A 21,556-nucleotide genomic window follows, 5' to 3' on the forward strand; every position below is an offset into this window, starting at 1 on the left:
AAGGAGGTAGGCAGAAAGTGGGTAATTATAGGCCAGTGAGCTTAACTTAGGTAGTAGGGAAGACGCTGGAATCTATCATCAAGGAAGAAATAGCGAGGCATCTGGATGGAAATTGTCTCATTGGACAGACGCAGCATGGGTTCATAAAGGGGCAGGTCGTGCCTAACTAATTTAGTGGAATTTTTTGAGGACATTAACAGTGCGGTAGATAACGGGGAGCCAGTGGATGTGGTATATCTGGATTTCCAGAAAGCCTTTGACAAGGTGCCACACAAAAGGTTGTTGCATAAGTTAAAGATGCATGGCATTAAGGGGAAAGTAGTAGCATGGATAGAGGATTGGTTAATTAATAGAAAGCAAAGAGTGGGGATTAATAGGTGTTTCTCTGGTTGGCAATCAGTAGCTAGTGGTGTCCCTCAGGGATCAGTGTTGGGCCCACAACTGTTCACAATTTACATAGATGATTTGGAGTTGGGGACCAAGGGCAATGTGTCCAAGTTTGCAGACGACACTAAGATAAGTGGTAAAGCAAAAAGTGCAGAGGATACCGGAAGTGTGCAGAGGGATTTGGATAGGCTAAGTGAATGGGCTAGGGTCTGGCAGATGGAATACAATGTTGACAAATGTGAGGTTATCCATTTTGGTAGGAATAACAGCAAAAGGGATTATTCTTTATATGATAAAGTATTAAAACATGCTGCTGTGCAGAGAGACCTGGGTGTGCTAGTGCATGAGTCGCAGAAAGTTGGTTTTCAGGTGCAACAGGTGATTAAGGAGGCAAATGGAATTTTGTCCTTCATTGCTAGAGGGATGGAGTTTAAGACTAGGGAGGTTATGCTGCAATTGTATAAGGTGTTAGTGAGGTCACACCTGGAGTATTGTGTTCAGTTTTGGTCTCCTTACTTGAGAAAGGACATACTGGCACTGGAGGGTGTGCAGAGGAGATTCACGAGGTAAATCCCAGAGCTGAAGGGGTTGGATTACGAGGAGAGGTTGAGTAGACTGGGACTGTACTCGTTGGAATTTAGAAGGATGAGGGGGGATCTTATAGAAACAGATAAGATTATGAAGGGAATAGATAGAATAGATGCGGGCAGGTTGTTTCCACTGGCGGGTGGAAGCAGAACTAGGGGGCATAGCCTCAAAATAAGGGGAAGTAGATTCAGGACTGAGTTTAGGAGGAACTTCTTCACCCAAAGTGTTGTGAATCTATGGAATTCCTTGCCCAGTGAAGCAGTAGAGGCTCCTTCATTAAATGTTTTTAAGACAAAGATAGATAGTTTTTTTGAAGAATAAAGGGATTAAGGGTTATGGTGTTCGGGCCGGAAAGTGGAGCTGAGTCCACAAAAGATCAGCCATGATCTCATTGAATGGTGGAGCAGGCTCGAGGGGCCAGATGGCCTACTCCTGCTCCTAGTTCTTATGCTCTTATGAGAGTTGAGATGGGATTTTTAATTGTTTGAGTGGGAACAAAGATAGCAGTTAAGGGTTACTGTATTCACTGTATTGATTTGCATTGTTTACGTGGCGATTGTCAGCTATTTCCTGGTGTGATGTAAAATATAATTTAGTACTCTAAGTAGTCAAGTTTGTTTATTACACCATATCCCTATTTTTCCCCAAATCACTCCTGGTGTGAGGTGTCATTTCATCACAGTTTTACCAAATTAAGATCAAATATTGGGGTTCCTGTCCCGTATCTCATCCACTGTTTTCGTCTGGTCTGGGATTGTAACATCAGATCCTCAGCAATGGGGTTGACTGTTAATTGCTCGCAAGGGAAATTAGAGATTGGCAATAAATGCTGATCTTGCCAACAATGCCCACATCCCATAAACAAACAAAACAAACTATACACAATAACCGAGAGAAACTGAATTATTCTGTGAAAATTACGGGATTGTTATTTCCGAAGCACTATGAATCCGATGAGCAAACTAAGTCCTGCAAATCCCGTAAGAGTTCCCACAATGATCCAGACAAGCTTTGTCTTCTCAGCGTCAGCCGGGTCTGTGAAAGGAAATCACATGTTTACGGTTAAAGGACGGGGAATGAATTTGATTCTCGTCAGTCGGTGACATTTGAAATGGTAAAGTAGAGACATGAAAGCAGGTGGAATTCAGACTGAGCAGATATTTCTATCTGCTGGACACCTGGAATAACAATGTCAGTTTAAACTCAGATCAATTTGATTTATTGATAATGCGGCAGGCCAATCTTATATCACACACTGACCACTTGCTGGCCATTCTGGCTGACTTGGTAACAGTGCAGCAAAGTTCCACAGATGGAAAGAAAACCACCAACAGATCCCCAGTGAGTTCCGTTCTGTATCCTCCTCCGTCCACACCAACATTACACTGTAGGGGAGTGACTTTTGGATAGGTGGTGTGTATTGTGTGACCGACACCACTAATGTGACCAGGCGATCCGTATAAACAAGATGAAGTTTGTTTTTAAACATGGAGGAGTTGAGTTGAGGAAAGGCAGAGCAATGGGGACTGAGATGAAGGTAAAGTTCTCTATATTGGAAGAGGAAATGTCAATGACACATCAGTTAGCAAGATGGAGTTTGTCTAAAAGATTGTGATTGCAAAATTAACAAGGAAGAATGTAGAGAGTTTTAGATTAATGGAACACCCTCCAAAGAGAATTAACCTATTCAAAAAAGTGACTTAAATGTGTGAGTGGGATTGGGACTAAAGTTCAGAGTAATTGTGTTGATTCAGGTCATTGCCAATGTTGGCTGTGATGGGCAGCGTGCCAGGCTGAAAGGGAGCTAATGGGATGGGTTTTGTTTAGTTTATTCCCTCGAGTTACTGACTGGGGTGAACTCTCCTGCTCTTCTTAAGCTACTGTCATGTGGCCTCCTGCATCTCCCATAGAGAGCGGACCAGGGCTTGGTTTAAAGTCTCGTCTGATCATCCTCTGATAGAATTGTTCCGAATTCTCAATCATTTTGCTGAAGCAAATTGAGACAAACTATTCCGACTTGTGATATTCATTCTTCAACACGACAAAGATGATATTATCGGGCCATTATCACATTGTTATTTAGGGAGCTTGCTGTGCACAAATTGGCCGATACATTTCCTACATTTAAATAGGGCCCAAGCTTTACAAAGGGTTTAATTGGTTGTAAAGCACTTTGGGACAACTGGAGATGTCAGTAAAGGTCCGTATGGCTTGGATTTTATGGATGGTGAGAGTTCCTTGCTAATCATTCGGAGAGTCGGCGGGGACGACTCGACAACATTGCTGCCATTTCCTGCTCAAATGAACTCCGGTCCGCATTTGGAAAGAAGTCCCAGTCCCTCCATGCACAGCGCTACAGTGGCTGTAAGAGGTACTGCAGCACTGTGCCTGAGACAATGTTCCAGGAACTGCATTGATGGTAAGTAGCAGTGTTCGCAGAAAGGGGCAGTCCAGTGGCGATTTTGGAGTTTTTAAATGTAAACCTCCAAGATTTATTGAGAAGAAAAGAAAATTTAACCACACACAATTACAATTACACAGTTAAAATTGATTTCACAATATGTTCCCCCAAAAGACTCCCTAATTGATCAGACTCATAAATAAAATTCTTCCAGGCAATACTCCCTAATATATGTTTAAATATCAAAATCCAGTTAATATTAACTGAGGCACAACTGCTGTAACTTGACTAAAAGTATCCCACATGATCTCTCAAACCACGTTGCACTCAAATGTGAAAATCAAAGACCTTCAGAAACTGCTTTTCACAGTCCAATACATTTCCAGACTGCCTGGATGGTTGATTCAAACATCACCTACTCCCAGCCCAGAGCTGTTTCCAAGGGATCTTTCCCCAACAGCCAATCCCCAACCAGTTCAACCGCTCTCCTCACATATCCTTTTCCCTTTCATCTTCAATTCCAGTGTGTTCACTCTGTATGGACATTGTGGGCAATTCCCTTTGTCAGAGCAGAGCAGCAGGAGTAGGCCATTCAGCCCCTCGAGCCCTCTGTGTTATTCAACTGGGCTATGGCTGAGTGTTGACCTCAGCACCATTTTCCCTCACTATCCCCATAACCCTCAATATCATTGGCACCTAGAAATCCATCAATCAGTATGTCCTGCACTAGATTATGTGCTCGTGTCTGTGAAGTTGGAAAATGTAACTTGTCCTTACTTATTACAGTGAGCTGGGTTCCATTCCAATCAATATCTCCCCTCACTTCACAATAGTAGATGGCAGCGTCACTGGGCTGAATGTTGCTGATTGTCAGAATGAAGCTGTTACTGGACATGTTTCGAGAAGACTGGAAACGCTCGGAGAAGCCAGGACCCCATCGTGTGTTGTTCAGTATCTCATCTGTTAAAATCCACTCGATGTAAGCTGGTTGTTGTCGGTACCAATGAACATCAGAATGTGTCACAGCGGCGTTATACAGGATGCATTGTAACCGTGCACTCTGACCCTGTCTGATAGGTTCTGGGGCAGGAGACTGGATAACCACTGGGGCATCTGCACCTTTGGAGAAACAATATTCATAATTTAAAAGAGTATTTTGGATTTACAAAGTAGCTATGGTAGTTAACCATAGAATCGTTGGTGCCTCACGGCGCCGAGGTCCCAGGTGCGATCCCAGCTTTGGGTCACTGTCCGTGTGGAGTTTGTACATTCTCCCCGTGTCTGCGTGGGTTTCACCCCCACAACCCAAAGATGTGCAGGGTAGGTGGATTGGCCACGCCAAATTGGCCCTTAATTGGAAAAAATGAATTGGGTACTTGAAATTGTAAAAAAAAAAACACAGAATCACTGCAGTGGAGAAAGAGGCCATTCAGCCCATCCAGTCTGCACAAACCCTCTGGAAGAGCACCCTTCCTCGGACACTCCCCCACCATCCAAACAAAATCCTTAAATTGGCACCAATACCCATTTGAAGACCGCATTCCACCACCAGCATCAGGAGGGGGTCTCCCCATTTGGATAAAAACGAACCCACTTTGTGTTTCTAATGGTGACCTGGGGGAGTTCCTCATTGTCAAGTACTGGTTGCCATGACATCAGGAAGGGGGCGGGGGGCCTGTGAAGAGCTACCACCCTGTCCAGGTTGCTAACCCCTCTTCCCACAATCTCAACCTATGACCCCAAACCCTCCCACAATCACCTTTGGTCCGACTCCCTCAGCCTGAGCTTGTTGTGGGCCACTGGTTTGACTGGTGTTTGCAATGTGCAGCTCCCTGTCACAGGCACCATGGCCATGTGGAAGGCCCACCGATGTCTATGTATGTGCCTGATCCTTCACAAAGGAAGCAACATGAGCCTTTCCCTGGATCTCAGGCCAGTGAGTGAGAGACCCCATCACCTGTATCAAGAAGCGGGCTTTGTGTCCAAAAAATTGTGAACATTTGAGACTTCTGAGAACCACAAGACAGAATATGTGGTGAAGATTAATGAGACTCATGGAAACTGTACTTACTGGTTACATTCAGCTGCGTTCCATTCCCACTGATATCTCCCCACACTGAGCAGTAATAGACGGCAGTGTCACTGGGCTGCACGTTGCTGATTGTCAGGATGAAGCTGTTGGAGTCCATGTGTCTGGAAGGCAGGAAACGCTCAGAGAAACCTGAATCCCGGTCTACATAATTCTTTTCATCAAGTGCTAAAATCTTCTCCCTCTCTTCCCCTGGCAGCTCCCGGTACCAAGAAACTTTTGTGTATCTCACTGCGGCGTTCTGCATGGAGCAGTGGAACCGTGCAGTCTGACCCTCTGGGACACGTTCCACACTCGGAGACTGGATAAGGACTGGAGGTATCTTACCTTTAAGAGAAAAATATCAACAATTTATAAACAGGTGCTGAGGTTGCAGTCTGGGCTGATTCTCCGCTTTCCCAGCCGCGTGTTTCTCGGTGGCGCGCTGTTCCCAGGCAGCGCGACTCTGCCTTCCCGCTTGTCAATGGGATTTCCATTGAAGCCACGCCACAGGGAAAGCCCCGGGCGAGGGGGCACTGCCGGCAGCAATCGCAACGGCCAGAGAATTGCAGCCTTTCTTTCTGCTTTTAGTAGAAGTGCCACCCTCCGGTCAGAGACTCGGGGGTCCTCGATCACAGGGTCAGACCCGTTATTGACCTGTCAATCCCTCCATGCTCACATAATCCAATGGAGCTTCCCAAAAAGAAATGTGGCGGGATTCTCCACTCCCGCGCCGAAGTGCCCACGCCGACGTGAACACCGTCGAGGTTCACGACGGCAGGAAACTGCACCGATCAGGACCGATTCAGGGCCCGATAATGGGCTAGGAGCGGGGCCGCGTCATCTACACGCGCCAGGCCTTGTCACCGCGTAAAGGCGTCGCCGCATACATGACGCGGCCGGCGCCGCATGACTGGCGTCCCCCGCGCATGCGTGGTTGCCGTCCTCTCCGAGTCCGCCCCACAACAGGATGGCGGACGGATCTTGCGGGGCCGCGGAAGGAGGGAGGTCCTCCTTCAGAGAGGATGGCCCGACGATCGGTGGGCACCGATCGCGGTCCATCCTACATTTGAGGTACCCCCGGTGCAGGATCTCCCCTCCCTCCCCCCACAGGCCGCACCCCCCAGGGTTCCCGTGCTGTCCCCGATGGCAGCAACCAGGTGTGGACGGGGAACCCGCCGTTTCGGCCTGGCCGCTCGCCCCATCCGGGCCTGAGAATAGCGGGGGTGCCGGAGAATCGCCATTTTGGGTGTCTCTGGCGATTCTCCGGCCTGCGGGCCGCGGAACTCGACGGGGCCGATCCCACCGCTTGGAAGAATCGGGGGAGGGCGTCGGACCGGCGTCGCGGGAAATTTTGGTGGCCCAGACAATTCTCCCAACCGTTGCGGGAGTGGAGAATCTCGCCCATGATGTGGGGGTGTGGCTGCCTCTACAGCCACCCGCTGAGTTCCCATCACCTCCACAAGATTCCACCCATTGTCCCGGCCGCACTGAAGCCGCCAGTTAATGTGTTCCTCACTCACATTCAAAGTCTGGGGCAACTATTTTGTGGCCCTTGTCCTATTAGCTGAAGGAGTTGCTCAATTCAAGAACAAACCTTTGTTTCTTTAGTCCACATTCCAGCAATTCTCATTGATGATTGGAAAGTGAGCATTGAGCTGCTCAATAGTTTAATAAATCATTGTCGATGCCACCAATCTGTGTGGCCAGGACTGCAGGGAACAAAGCTCAGGAAGAGTTCCCACCTCCGGGAGGGGAGGGCAAAGACAGCAAGCTGGAAAATCTCACACACTTGATGGCCCACACCCTGTGATTCTAAAAGAGATCGATGCAGATTTAGAGAATGCACTCGTTACAAATTTCCCAAATTCCTTCATTTTAGGAACAATCCACGGGGACATCGGCCGGGATTCTCGCTCCGGGCCGCTGAGATCGGGAAACTCGCTGGGATCGGCGCGGGCGACAGACCCGTTCCCATTCTCTACCCTCCCCCCACCCCCGTGCTGTGCTACACCCCCCCCCTCCCCCACCCCCTGCAACCTGAAACCTTCTTCCTCACTATTAACCACCAGCTCAATATTTGTGTCTTTCACAAATTTGCTGGGCGCGATTCTCCACTCCCACGCCGGTTGGGAGAATCGCCTGGGCCACCAAAGTTTCCGGGGACGCCGGTCCGACTCCCTCCTGCGATTCTCCCAAGCGGTGGGATCGGCCCCGTCGAGGTCCGCAGGCCGGAGAATCGCCGGAGACACCGAAAATGGCGATTCTCCGGCACCCCTGCTATTCTGAGGCCCGGATGGGCCGAGCGGCCAGGCTAAAACAACGGGTTCCCCCCGGCGCCGTTCACACCTGGTCGCTCCCGTCGTGAGCGGTGCGTGAACACTGGGGGGGGCGGCCTGTGGGGGGGGGGGGGCGAGGGCGGGATCCTGCACCGGGCTTTACCTGAAATGTGGTGTGGCCCGTGATCGGTGCCCACCGATCATCGAGCCGTCGTCTCGGAAGGAGGACCTCCTTCCTTCCGCGGCCCCGCAAGAGCCGTCGCCCATCTTCTTGCGTGCGGACTTAGAGTGGACGGCAACCACGCATGCGTGGATGACGCCCGTTATGCGGCGCTGGCCGCGTCATCTATGCGGCGCCGCTTTTACGCGGGCGACAAGACCTGGCGCGTCTACATGACGCGGCCCCGATCCTGGCTCATTGTCAGGGCCCAAATCGGTCGGGACCGGGGTCGTTCTGCGCCGTCGTGAACCTCAACGGCGTTCACGGCGGCGCGGCCACTTCGGCGTGGTAGTGGAGAATCGCGCCCAGTACTGATCCTCCCTCCACATTCTCATCTGTATCAAACTTCAGCAACATCTCTCTCTTTTCATCAAGATTCAAGTTCTGGGCGGTCAACTCACTGTTTTTAAACTCAGTCTTTGTGCAATAACACTATTTGGAATAAAAGCAATAAAGCATCGACATTACTCACTGGTTACATTCAGCCGGGTTCCATTCCCAAAGACTATTCCCCAAATCGAACAGACGTAGACAGTGGAGTCACCGTGCTTCACATCTCTGACTGTCAGAATGTAGCTGTTACCGGGAACATCTCTGGAAGGCTGAAACCGATCAGACAGACCTCCCACCCGGGAAACTTCGCCATTTGCATCATGGCTCAATATCAATTCCTTACTTTGTGAGCGGTACCAATTTACAGTGTATTTATCCACAGTGTAATCTACATTCTTGCTCTGTAAGTCACACAGAAACGTCACTGTTTCACCCTCAGGCACTTTCACAACGTGAGGAGATTGGATAAGAACCAACCCTGTCACATGACCTGTGAACAGAAAATAACTGAAGATCAGAACAAATCAGAAAATACAGAATAGAAGCTGAAACACAAGTTATTATAAAATCCCGTGTAGATCAGGAATTAATATTGTGCATTGTCATCAGTAACTTGTAGCCCAGTTGTTTTATCCACACCCTGAACTTCACTGTCTCACATCGCACTGTACTGACCAATAATGTCAGCCCAGCATTTTGTGCTCAAAGCCTCGCGTCTCAAGTGAGATTTGAACTGAGCCAAGATGTACACAGTGGGGAGGATTTGAGGGATAGAACGATGTCCTGGAGGTGGGTCAGATTGACCAAATGTGTGCTGGAGTTATGAATGGCTGCTTGCAGGCCTTAGAGCCAGGAGCAGAATGTATTCAGCCAGGAGCAGTGCAGTTTCCTCTGTTAAGCGTGGTCCAAGTTTAAATTATTGATATAAATGGTAAACAAGAGTCATCCCAGCACAGAACATTGTAGAGCTCCAATTCCCGTCTTCTCTCATTCATTTGTTTATTACCTTATCAAAGGAAATCTAAATATATTACATCTACAAGTTTACCTATGTCGACTCTCTTAGTTAGCTCTTCAAAGAATTCTGTTCAGTGGCATGGTAACACAGAGGTTAGCACTACTGCCTCACAGCACCAGGGACCCAGGTTCAATTTTGGCCTCGGGTGACTGTCTGTATGGAGTTTGCATCATCTTCCCGTGTCTGTGTGGGTTTCCTCCGGGTGCTCCGGTTTCCTCCCACAGTATAAAGATATACAGGTTAAATAGATTGGCCATGGAAAATTGCCCCTTAGTGTTCGGTTGCGGGGATAGGGTGGGGGCCTGACCCTGTGTCATGTGCTCTTTCAGAGGGTCGGTGCAGGCTGGATGGGCTGAATGGCCTCCTTCTGCACTGTGGGGATTCTCTGAGTCTATGAATTGATTTGGTCAAGAATGACACGTCCATTTCAAGTCCATGTTGACTATTCATTCTTCTGTTTGTTTTTTAGAGTCTAGATTTTTTTAGTAGGAATTCCATTATGTTTCATACAACTTATGTGATACCAAATTGTCTATAATTCCCAGGACATGTTATATTTCCTTTCTTAAGTGCAACATTTCTCTTAATTTTATTTTAATTGAGATTTCTAATCACTTTGTTGGGTGTCATTTCCTGTCTGACTTCACTCTCTTTCCTGGCTTCTTGTGGTTTCGCATTAAGGATCCTATCAGAAGCTGAGAAAGATAAAATCCAAAAGTCTATGAAAATTGATAAAATAATCATCTCCCATTGGGCACGATGGGTAAACTGATCTCCTGACCCAACGATCGTCCAACAATCAAACTGGATCTCGAGAATTTCTGACCCCTTTGAGTTCCCAACGCCCCCTGCAGCCTGCGGCAACGTGACTGGATTCAGGAGCCTCAACGCAAGGGGCAGGGTTCTGACCCTCTGGTTCCAGAACATTCCAAGGTGGCTTTCTGAGATTGTCAACTCTGCTGAGGCACCGAGTGGGACCTCTTCACATCCCCCTCAACATCACCACAGGATTCCCATTGGGAAGCTCGGATCACTCACACTAATTAGATCAGGAAACATGCTCACAAAATTCCTGACTGAAGCATTGACACAGCAAAATGCCTGGAGTTGTGTCAGAGTCACTTCAGCCTTCAGCATCTGTACATTAAACATCCTCCTCAGTGTGCTGACCCCCTCAGCTATCCCTACACCTCCCATTCCCATTCACACAGACAGCAGTAAATAGGGGCACACAAGTTTGGGGGAAAGGCTTCAAGGGGGTGACTGTTCCTATGAGACGGATCAGGCTCCTCACGGACATGAAAGGGGTCTGGAGGATTCTGGGATGATAATTCAGGAGCAGTTTATGAATGGTGGATTTGAGGAAGAAATCCGCTGGCAAATTAATTCCCTCCATTTAACATTCCAGGACGGAAAATAATCCAATGAAAATCATCCCGCAAATCAGGAGAAATGGGAATTAAAGAATTAACGAGGTTTTGTTAATTTTTAAATCAAATTTAGAGTACCCAAGGAGCAATTTGGAATGGACAATCCACCTACCCTGCACATCTTTGAATTGTGGGGGTGAAACCCACACAGACACTGGGAGAATGAGCAAACTCCACACAGACAGTGACCCGGGGCCGGGTTTTAACCCAGGTCCTCAGCTCCCTAGGCAGCAGTGCTACGCACTGTGCCACCGTGCCGTCCAACGATGTTTTAAACATGAAGAGTGAGACAATTGTGTCTGTGGATTGCCGGCCGCTCGAGTTTCAGAGTGGGATCACTGAGCTGGGGGCTAAGTGTTGTCTCTGACGCTGTATTTTCCCATTGAACCATGAGAACCCCAAACTATCCCAACTCTTCAACAGGAAAATCTGACTAAAACACACATCACCCCCAATAACCAGAAAATCAACTCAAAAACATAACGATGTGCAAGCAGCCCCAGGTTACTTACCCACCGCCATACAGAGGGTGAGAGTCAGAGCAGAGAGAGCTGGGCAAAACATTCCAAACAAAGTCCTTTTGCAAACACACAATTCTTGTTTCTTTCACACACTCTTCTATTCGATGTTGCTGTGAAAGATTCCGGGATGTCTCAATATTACTTCCTATTTTTACTTCTAGAGGTGTGACAGCACGGTGACATTGAGGTTATGACTGCTGCCACACAGCGCCAGTCACCCGGGTTAGCAATGCTGCCTCACAGTGCCAGGGACCCGGGTCAGCTGCTATCTCACAGTGCCATGGACCCGGGTCAGCACGGCTGTCTCATAGTGCCATGGACCCGGGTCAGCACAGCTGTCTCATAGTGCCAGGGACCCGGGTCAGCACAGCTGTCCCACAGCGCCAGGGACACAAGTTCAATTCCAGTCTTGGGTGACTGTGTGGAATTTGTACATTCTCCCCGTGTCTGCGTGGGTTTCCTCCGGGTGCTCCGGTTTCATTCCACAGAGAAAAGATGCACAGGTTAGGTGGATTGGTCATGCTGAATTGTCCCTTAGTGTCCAAGGCTATGCAGGTTAGGTGTATTGGCCATGCTAAATTGTCCCTCAGTGTCTAAAGATGTGCAGGGGAGGTGGATTGGTCATGCTAAATTGCCCGTACTATTCAAAAGCTTACATGGTGACATGGGGATAGAAGTTGGGCGGCACGGTAGCACAGTGGGTAGCACTGTTGCTTCACAGCTCCAGGGTCCCAGGTTTGGGTCACTGTCTGTGCGGAGTCTGCACGTTCTCCCCGTGTCTGCGTGGGCTTCCTCCGGGTGCTCCGGTTTCCTCCCACAAGCCGCGAAAGACGTGTTGTTGGTGAATTGGTCATTCTGAATTCTCCCTCTGTGTACCTGGACAGGCTCCGGAATGTGGCGACTAGTGTTAACGTAAGCCTACCTGGGACAATAAAGATTATTAAAAAACAAAATTAAGTGTGGAGGAGTGGGCCTTGGCGGGGGGCTCGTTCACAGGGTCAGTATAGACTCAATGGGCCCAATGGCCTCCTCCTGCACTGTCGGGAATGTTTCTGTGATTCTCTGATTCATTCCCATGGAACAGATTGGGTTAGTGAGGGACATTAAAGTAGTTTTGGGGATGATAATTTAGGGGCCCCTGCAGCAGACTTCAGCAAGGTTCACCCTGCGTCTCCACAGATACTCGGAGAGCTCGTCAGTACTGACCAGTGGAAATGGCTCCATTTTATTCTATAGAAAATGGTCTCGATCCCCTCACTCTGATGGTGTTTTTAAAAAATAAATTTTGAGAACCCAATTCATTTTTTCCAATAAAGGGCCAATTTGGCGTGGCCAATCCACCTACCCTGCACATCTTTGGGTTGTGGGGGTGAAACCCACGCAAACACGGGGAGAATGTGCAAACTCCACACGGACAGTGATCCAGAGCCAAGGTCAAACCTGGGACCTCGGCAACGTGCTAACCACTGCGCCACCGTGCTGCCCTCCTGATTCCAGGGATGGCAGGACTGACGTATGAGGAGAGATTGATTAGGTTAGGATTGTTTTCGCTGGAGTTCAGACGAATGAGGGGGGATCTCATAGAGACTTATAAAATTCTATTTATCTAATTCTAGTCGCTGTAAATGCCATCTTATTGATCGAGATCGTAACTCCTCTGAACCTTGAATGAATATTTGAATGGAACCTCTGCCCCTCCCACCCTTTCCTCAGTCTCGTCTGATCCCTAATTGGCAAATATGTCTCCTGCAAGAAGACTACTTCTGCGCGGAGCGTCCGCAAATGAGTAAACACCCGAGACCTTTTAACCCGACCATTACCCCCTCACCTTCCCTTTCTGTGGTCCACCTTGAACTTGAACACAAGGAAGTGCGTGACAATGAGCTACCTGTGAACCACTGACCCGAGAATACAGGAAGAAAGAATAGAATTGTACATTTGCAAAAGGACTTTGTTTGGAATGTTTTGCTCAGCTCTCTCAGCTCTGACTCTCACCCTCTGTATGGCGGTGGGTAAGTAACCTGGGGCTGCTTGCACATCGTTATGTTTTTGAGTTGATTTTCTGGATATTGGGGGTGATGTGTATTTTTAGTCAGATTTTCCTGTTTAAGAGTTGGGATAGTTTGGGGTTCTCATGGTTCAATGGGAAAATACAGTGTCAGAGACAACACTGAGCCCCCAGCTCAGTGATCCCACTCTGAAACTTGAGCGGGCGGCAATCCACAGACACAATTGTCTCAGTCTTCATGTTTAAAACATCACATTGTCCCGGTTCAGTGACGAGGAACAGTTATTGAAAAGAGTTATTGGAAGACTGATGCCACCTGTGGGATCACTCCCCACAGTGAGGTCAACACCATCAGGGTGAGGGACAGCACGGTATCACAGTGGGTTAGCACTGTTGCCTGACGGCGCCAAGGACCCGGGTTCGATCCCGACTCTGGGTCACTGTCCGTGTGGAGTTTGTACATTCTCCCTGTGTTTGTGTGGGTTTTAAAAGTTTATTTGAAAAAAACTCCCTGGAATCAGTCTGGTAAACCTTTACTGCTCACCCTCGAGAGCAAGAACATCCTTCCTCAGAAAAGGAGGCCAAAACTACACAACATTTAATAAATGTTTCATTAAAGTTTTCCAATGAACGTTTTACATAACAAAAATAGGAATACAGATAGTAATAAACAATAACAAGAAACATATCCCAAAGTTTACAGTGAAACTACTGACACAACAGAATTAAAAAAAAACAGAACAAGGTGGGTTTTGTCTCCATGCCCAACTCACATTGTATCAACAGTACCCCCACCTGAACCCCCCGCCCCTCCCCCCCAGGATGCTGCTGCTGCTGACACTTACGGCTCCCCTCGAAAGTCAAGGAAAGGTTGCCACCGCCGGGAGAACCCCATCAAGGACCCTCTCGAGGTGAACTTTATTCGCTCCAGACTGAGGAACCCCGCCATATCGCTAACCCAGGTCTCCACACCCGGGGGATTTGAGTCCCTCCACATTAGCAAGATCCGTCACCGGGCTACCAGGGAGGCAAAGGCCAGTACCTCGGCCTCTTTCGCTTCCTGCACTCCCGGATCCTCCGACACCCCAAATATCGCTACTGTTGGACTCGCCTTCACCCGAGTGTTCAAAATCCTGGGCATCACCCTCGCAAACCCCTGCCAGAGTTCTTTAAGTGCCGGGCATGCCCAAAACATATGGGCATGTTTCACCGGACTCCCTGCACATCTCGAGCAACTGTCCTCCACCCCAAAAAACGTACTCATTCTTCCCGCCGTTATATGCGCCCGATGCACCACCTTGAACTGGATTAATCCGAGCCTGGTACATGATGAGGAGGAGTTCACCCTGCTCAGCGCGCCGGCCCATAGACCCTCATCCAGCTCCTCACACAGCTCCTCCTCCCACTTGCCCTTCAAATACTCCTCTGAGGCTTCCTCCACCTCCTGCAGCTCCTGATATATGTCCGACACCTTCCCCTCCCCGACCCAGCTGCCAGACACCACCCTGTCCTGGATCCTACGAGGGGGTAGCAGCGGAAATGTCCCCACCTGTTTTCTAAGAAAGTCTTGAACCTGGAGGTACCTGAACGCATTCCCCGGGGGCAGGCCGAACTTCTCCTCCAGCACCTGCATGCCAGGGAAAGTCCCGTCCATATACAGGTCCTCCATCCTCCTAATACCTGCCCTATACCAGCCTTGGTATCCCCCATCCAACCCACCCAGAGCAAATCTGTGGTTATTCCGTATCGGGGTCCACACCGAGGCCCCCTCCTCTCCCCTGTGTCTCCTCCACTGCTCCCAGATCCTCATTGCTGCTGTCACCACCGGACTAGTGGTGTATCGCGCCGGAGAGAACGGCAGCGGAGCCGTAACAAGTGCCCCTAGACTGGTGCCTCTACACGACACCACCTCCAACCGCCCCCACGCCGCCCCCTCCTCCATCATCCATTTCCTGATCATGGCCACATTGGCCGCCCAGTAATAACTGCAGAAGTTCGGCAGAGCCAGTCCACCCACACACCCCCGCCCCCCCCCCCCACTCCGCCCCGGCTACGCTCCAAGAATACACTTGTGACTTGCGGGGTTTTATTCACCCACACAAATCCCGTCACAATCCTATTCATCCGCTTAAAGAAGGGCTTGGGGATGAAAATGGGGAAGCACTGAAATACAAATAGGAACCTGGGGAGAACGGTCATCTTCACAGTCTGCACCCATCTCGCCAAGGAAAGTGGGAGCATAACCCACCTTTTAAACTCTCCCTCCATCTGCTCCACTAGCCGTGTTAAGTTGAGACTGTGCAGGGCATCCCAGTTCCTGGCCACTTGTATCCCCAAGGACCGAAAGCTCCTCTCCACTAACATGAGCGGGAGCTCCCTCAGTCTCTCCTCCTGGCCCCTACCATGGACCACGAACAGCTCACTCTTCCCCACGTTTAACTTACACCCCGAGAACCTCCCGAAGTCCCCCAGGATCCGCATGACATCCCCCATCCCCTCTAACGGGTCCGAAATATACAACAGCAGGTCATCCACGTAGAGGGAAACCCGGTGATCCTCCCCTCCACGGACCAGCACTCTCCAAACCCCCGAAGTCCTGAGCGCAATGGCCAATGGCTCAATTGCCGGGGCAAACCGCAATGGGGACAGGGGACACACCTGTCTCGTCCCCCGGTGCAGACTGAAATATTCCGACCTTAGCCGGGTTGTGGACACACTCGCTGCAAGGGCCTGATACAGCAGCTTGACACGCCCTATAAATCCCTCCCCAAATCCAAACCTGCCTAGTGCGTCCCACAGATACTCCCACTCCACCCTGTCAAAGGCCTTGTCCGCGTCCATCGCAGCCACCACCTCCCCCCACCCCCCCCCCCCCACCCCCCCTCAAGCCATCATGATAATATTCAGGAACCTCCTCACATTCGCGTTCAGCTGCCTGCCCTTAACAAACCCCGTCTGGTCCTCCCCAATCACTCCCGGGACACAATCCTCTATTCTGGTGGCCAGAATTTTTGCCAACAGCTTGGCATCCACGTTCAGGAGCGATCTCGGCCTGTAGGACCCACACTGAAGCAGATCCTTCTGCTTCTTCAGGATAAGCGAGATCAATGCCTGCGACATTGTCGGAGGGAGGATCCCTTTCTCCTTTGCCTCATTGAAGGTTCTCACCAGGAGCGGGCTCAACAGCTCCGAGAACTTCTTATAAAATTCTACGGGGAAGCTGTCCGGGCCTGGGGCCTTGCCCGTCTGCCTGCCTGCCGGCCCCCTGACTACCTCCTCCTACCCAATCTGGGCCCCCAGTCCCTGCACTCGCTCTGCTTCCACCCTTGGGAACCTCAACCGGTCCATGAACCGTCTCATCCCTTCCCCCTCCCCAGGGGGATGTAGGGGGGGGGTCCGACTTGTATAACCTTCCATAGAACTCCCTGAAGACTTCATTGACCCCCTCTGGGCTCAGCACCATGTTGCCTTCCCTATCCCGCACTCCCCCAATCTCTCTGGCCGCCTCCCTCCTGCGCAGCTGGTGCGCCAGCATCCTACTCGCCTTCTCCCCATACTCAAACTGCCCCCTTCGCTTTCCTCAGCTGCACCTCCGCCTTCCCTGTGGACAGCAAGTCAAACTCCGCCTGTAATTTCCGGCGCACGTTCAACAGCCCCCCTCTGGGGCCTCCGCGTACCTCCTATCTACCCTGAGTATCTCTCCCACCAGTCTCTCCCTCTCCGCCCTCTCCTTCTTCTCTCTGTGGGACCTAATGGAGATTAACTCTCCCCTACTGACCGCCTTCAGAGCCTCCCAAACCACTGCCACCGTCACCTCTCCTGTGTCATTCGTTCCCACATAATTCTCAATACTCCTCCTTATCCACCCGCACACCTCTTCGTCCGCCAGCAGCCCCACATCCAGTCGCCAGAGAGGGCGCTGACCCCGTTCCACCCCAGTCGCAGGTCCACCCAATGCGGGGCATGGTCCGAGACCGCAATGGCCGATCTTTCTACCCCCTCCACCCTCGGGATTAACTCAACACAAAGAAGTCTATTCGTGAATAGACTTTATGGACATGGGAGAAAAAGGAAAACTGCTTCATCCTTGGCCATGTAAACCTCCAGGGGTCCACTCCCCCCATCTGGTCCATGAACTCCCTGGCCGCCTCCGGCCTCTTTCCCGTTCTGGATTTGGAACGATCCAAGCCCAGATCAAAGACCGTATTAAAGTCCCCTCCCATAATCAGTTGACTTATCTCCAAGTCCGGGATCCTACCCAGTACACGCGTCATAAAGTCCGCATTGACCCAGTTCCGGGCATATATATTCACTAACACCACCCGAGCCCCCTGCAGCTTGCCACTCACCAATATATACCTGCCCCCCTTGTCCGCCACGATACTCCCCGTCTCAACCGCCACTCATTTACTGACCAAAATAGCCACTCCACTGGTCTTTGAGTCTAACCCCGAGTGAAACACCTGTCCAACCCATCCTTTCCTTAGCCTCGTCTGGTCCGCGAGCTTTAAGTGCGTCTCTTGCAACATGGCCACGTCTACCTTCAACCCCTTCAAATACGAGAACACGCGGGACTGCAAAACCGGCCCATTCAGGCCCCTCACGTTCCATGTGATCAGCCTGCTTGGGGGGGGGGGGGTGGGGGGGTAACCATCCCCCCATCCCGCCGACTAGCCATCTCCCTTTTTCGGCCAACCGCGTGCCCCGGCCTCCCTCCTCCAGCTCTCCCCCCGGCCGACTCTCCAGCCATACCCCTCACCTGGCTCTCCTTCAGTCAGCAAAGCAGCACCCCTCCCCCCTTCCCCCCCCAAACCCCGCTTCCCCCCCACAAACTCCCCCCCCCGACCAAGCATCCGCTTAGCTCTGGTTTCCCCCCCATTTTGCTTCCGTGAGTCAGCTCACCCATGCTGACCCCGGCCGCTCCCGCCTCTATATATCCACCCTTAACTTGTTGCCCCCTTCGGGCCACCCTATCCCCCCCCCTCCCCCACAGGGTAGAGGGGCAAGCGCCATCTGGGACCTCCCCGTGCCCCGGACAGCCCGTCCCGGGCGATTCCCACCCCCTAGCACCGAACACCTGTAAAACAAAACACCTGGAAAACAAGCAAAACAAACAACAAACCCCAACCAATCTAGGGCAGACGTGCCCATAAACTTATGCTTTACCCGCAGTCCTCCCCTCGGCCCCTCCCCACCCGCACACTTCACCCCCATACAACAGTCCCTTAGTTCAGGTCCGGCTTCTCCTGCCTGATGAACGACCACGTCTCGTCTGGGGTATCAAAATAGTGTTGCCTGTCCTGGTATGTTACCCACAGTCTCGCCGGGTGCAGGAGCCCAAACTTCATCCCTTTACCATGGAGGACCGCCTTCGCCCGGTTAAAACCTGCACGCCTCATCGCCAGCTCAGCTCCCAGGTCCTGGGAAATTCGGATCTCGCCATTCTCCCACTTCCTGCTCCGCTCTTTCTTCGCCCAACGCAGGACTCTCTCCCGGTCTGCCAAGCGCTGAAACCGTATCACCATCGCCCTCGGTGGCTCGTTTACCCTCGGCTTTCCAGCGAGAACCCTGTGCGCCCCATCCAGCTCCAAGGGCCGTGGGAAGGTCCCCACGTCCATCAGCATCCCCAATATTGTGGCCACGTACGTGCTCGCGTCCTCCCTCTCCGCTCCTTCAGGAAGGCCCAGGATCCGCAGATTGTGGCACCGAGATCTGCACTCAAAGCCATCCAGCCTCTCCTGCCATCTGTTATGGAGCGCCTCATGCGCCTCCACTTTCACCGCCAGGCCCAGGATCTCGTCCTCGTTCTCCGCCACCTTCCTCCTCACCTCCTTGATCTCCTTTTCCTGCGCCTTCTGGGTCACCACAATTCTCTCCATTGAGGCCAGCATCTCCCTTTTCAGCTCCATGAAGCAGTTTTTCAGGAGCTCCTGCTGTTGTCTGGCCCACTGGGCCCACACCTCCCGATATACTCCGGCCGCCATTTTGTCCTCCCGGATCTTCTCGACCTTCTTCCCCGGGTTCGCGCATCTGCCGGCTCCGCTCCTGGTCCTCTCCATGCACCAGCGGGGGGGGGGCTCTCCCACGTCTGTTCCCATGCCGGTCCCTCCTGTTAATTGCCGCCGCCGCTCCTTTTAGTGGCCCAAAACACCGATCCCGGCGGGAGCTGCCGTTCGCGTGACCTAGCAGGTCATGGCCGCTACTGGAAGTCTACACACAATATTTAGGTGTGGCCGCACCAAGGCCCTGTATAATTGCAAAAACACATTCCTGCTCCTGTACTCGAAACCTCTCGCAATGAAGGTCAACATGCCATTCGCCTCCTTTACCACCTGCTGTACCTGCATGCTTACCTTCAGCGAATGGTGCACAAGGACACGCAGGTCCCGCTGCACACTCCCCTCTCCCAATTTACAACCATTCAGGGAGAAATCTGCCTTCCTGTTTTTGCTTCCTCACACTTATCCAAATTATACTGCATCTGCCATTGATTTGCCCACTCGCCCAACCTGTCCGGATCACGCTGTAGGATCCCTGCATCCTCATCACAATTCACCCTCCCACCCAACGTGGTGTCACCGACAAACATTGAGACGTTACATTTTGTTCCCTCATCCAAATCATCAATATCTCTTGTGAATAGCTGGGGTCCCAGTATCGATCCGTGTGGTACCCCACTAGTTACTGCCTGCCAATTTGAAAAGGACCCAATAATCCGTGCTCTTTGTTTCTGCTCTCCCAACCAGTTTTCTATCCACCTCAATACACTTCCCCAATTCCATGCACTTTAATATTGCACGATAATTTCTGATGCGGGACTTTGTCAAATGTCTTCTGCAAGTCCAAATATATCACATCGACAGGCCCCTTGTCAACTCTACTACATACATTTTCAAAGAATTCCATTTGATTTGTCAAGCATGATTTCCCCTTCATAAATCCATGCTGACTCTGACTGATCCTGCCACTGCTTTCTAAATGTCCCGCTACAAAGTCCTTGATAATGGATTTGAGAATTTTCCCCACTGCCAATGTTAGGCTTACTGGTCTATAATTCCCTGCTTTCTCTCTGCCTCCCTTTTTGAATATTGGAGTGACATTAGCCACCCTCCAATCAGCAGGGACTGCTCCAGAATCTATAGAATCCTGGAAGATGACCACCAATGCATCCACTATTTCCAGAGCCACTTCCTTCAGTATTCTGGGATGTAGATTATCAGACCCTGGGAATTTATCCGCCTTCAGTCCCATCAATTTCCCCAACACCATTTCTCTCCTAATATTGATCTCCCTCAGTTCTTCCCTCTCACTCAGCCTTTCAATCTCCAACATATCTGGTATCTAATTTGTCCTCTTTTGTGAAGATAGAACCAAAGTATGTATTCCATGGCTCAGCCATTTCTTTGTCACCAATTATACATTCCCCCATTTCTGTCTGTAGGGGGCCGACATTTGTCTTTACCCATCTCTTTCTCTTTATGTATTATAGAAACTGTTATAGTCTGTCTTTATGTTCCTTGCAAGCTTACTTTCGGACTGTATTTTCCCCTTGTTAATCAATCTCTTGATCCTTTTTTCTTGAATTCTTTACTGCTCCCAATCCTCAGACTTATTATTTTTCTTGGCCAATCTGTGTGCTTCATCCTTGGATCGGATACTAGCCCTAATTTCCTTTGTAAGACAGAGATTGGTCCTCTTACCCAAGCGAGGCCAGCAGCGCGGGTTCAATTCCTGTACCAGCTGAGGTTATACATTCAGGCCTCTCCTTCTCAACCTTGCCCCTCGCCTGAGGTGTGGTGATCCTCAGGTTAAATGGGCTGACAATTGGCAAATAACATTTGCGCTACACAAGTGCCAGGCAATGACCGTCTCCTACAAGAGAGGATCTAACCATCGGTCCTGGACATTCAATGGCATTACTATCGCTGAATCCCCCACAGTCAACATCCTGGGGGTTACCATTCATCAGAATCTGAACTGGACTAGCAATATTGATATTGTGGCTACCAGGACAGGTCAATGGCTAGGAATCCTATGTTGAGTAACTCACCGCCTGACCCCCAAAACCAGTCCACAATACCTGGGAACCCCACCAGCTGGAGGTTCCCCTCCAAGTCACTCACCACCCTGACTTGGAAATATATCACCGTTCCTTCGCTGTCACTGGGGCAACATCCTGGAATTCCCTCCCTAGCAGCACAGTGGGTGCACCTCCACGCCAGGGACTGCAGCGATTCAAGAAGGCAACTCACCCCCACCTTCTGAAGGGTAACTAGGGATGGGCAATAAATGCCGGCCTAACC

The 21,556-nt window shown here is 50.6% G+C and overlaps 1 gene segment (V, D, J or C); it reads right to left on the bottom strand.

Annotated features, from left to right (window-relative positions):
* Positions 1-1,901: 1,901 nt before the first annotated feature.
* Positions 1,902-21,556, bottom strand: part of LOC140428516 (immunoglobulin kappa light chain-like) — a 140,241-nt gene continuing 120,586 nt past the window's right edge. Inside the window, 4 exon segments of the V gene segment in view lie at positions 1,902-2,010; positions 4,154-4,495; positions 5,448-5,792; positions 8,416-8,766. Coding sequence covers positions 1,904-2,010; positions 4,154-4,495; positions 5,448-5,712 — 714 coding nt within the window.

The sequence above is a fragment of the Scyliorhinus torazame genome, chromosome 1 (assembly GCF_047496885.1).
Source record: "Scyliorhinus torazame isolate Kashiwa2021f chromosome 1, sScyTor2.1, whole genome shotgun sequence".
Classification (NCBI taxonomy): Eukaryota; Metazoa; Chordata; class Chondrichthyes; order Carcharhiniformes; family Scyliorhinidae; genus Scyliorhinus; species Scyliorhinus torazame.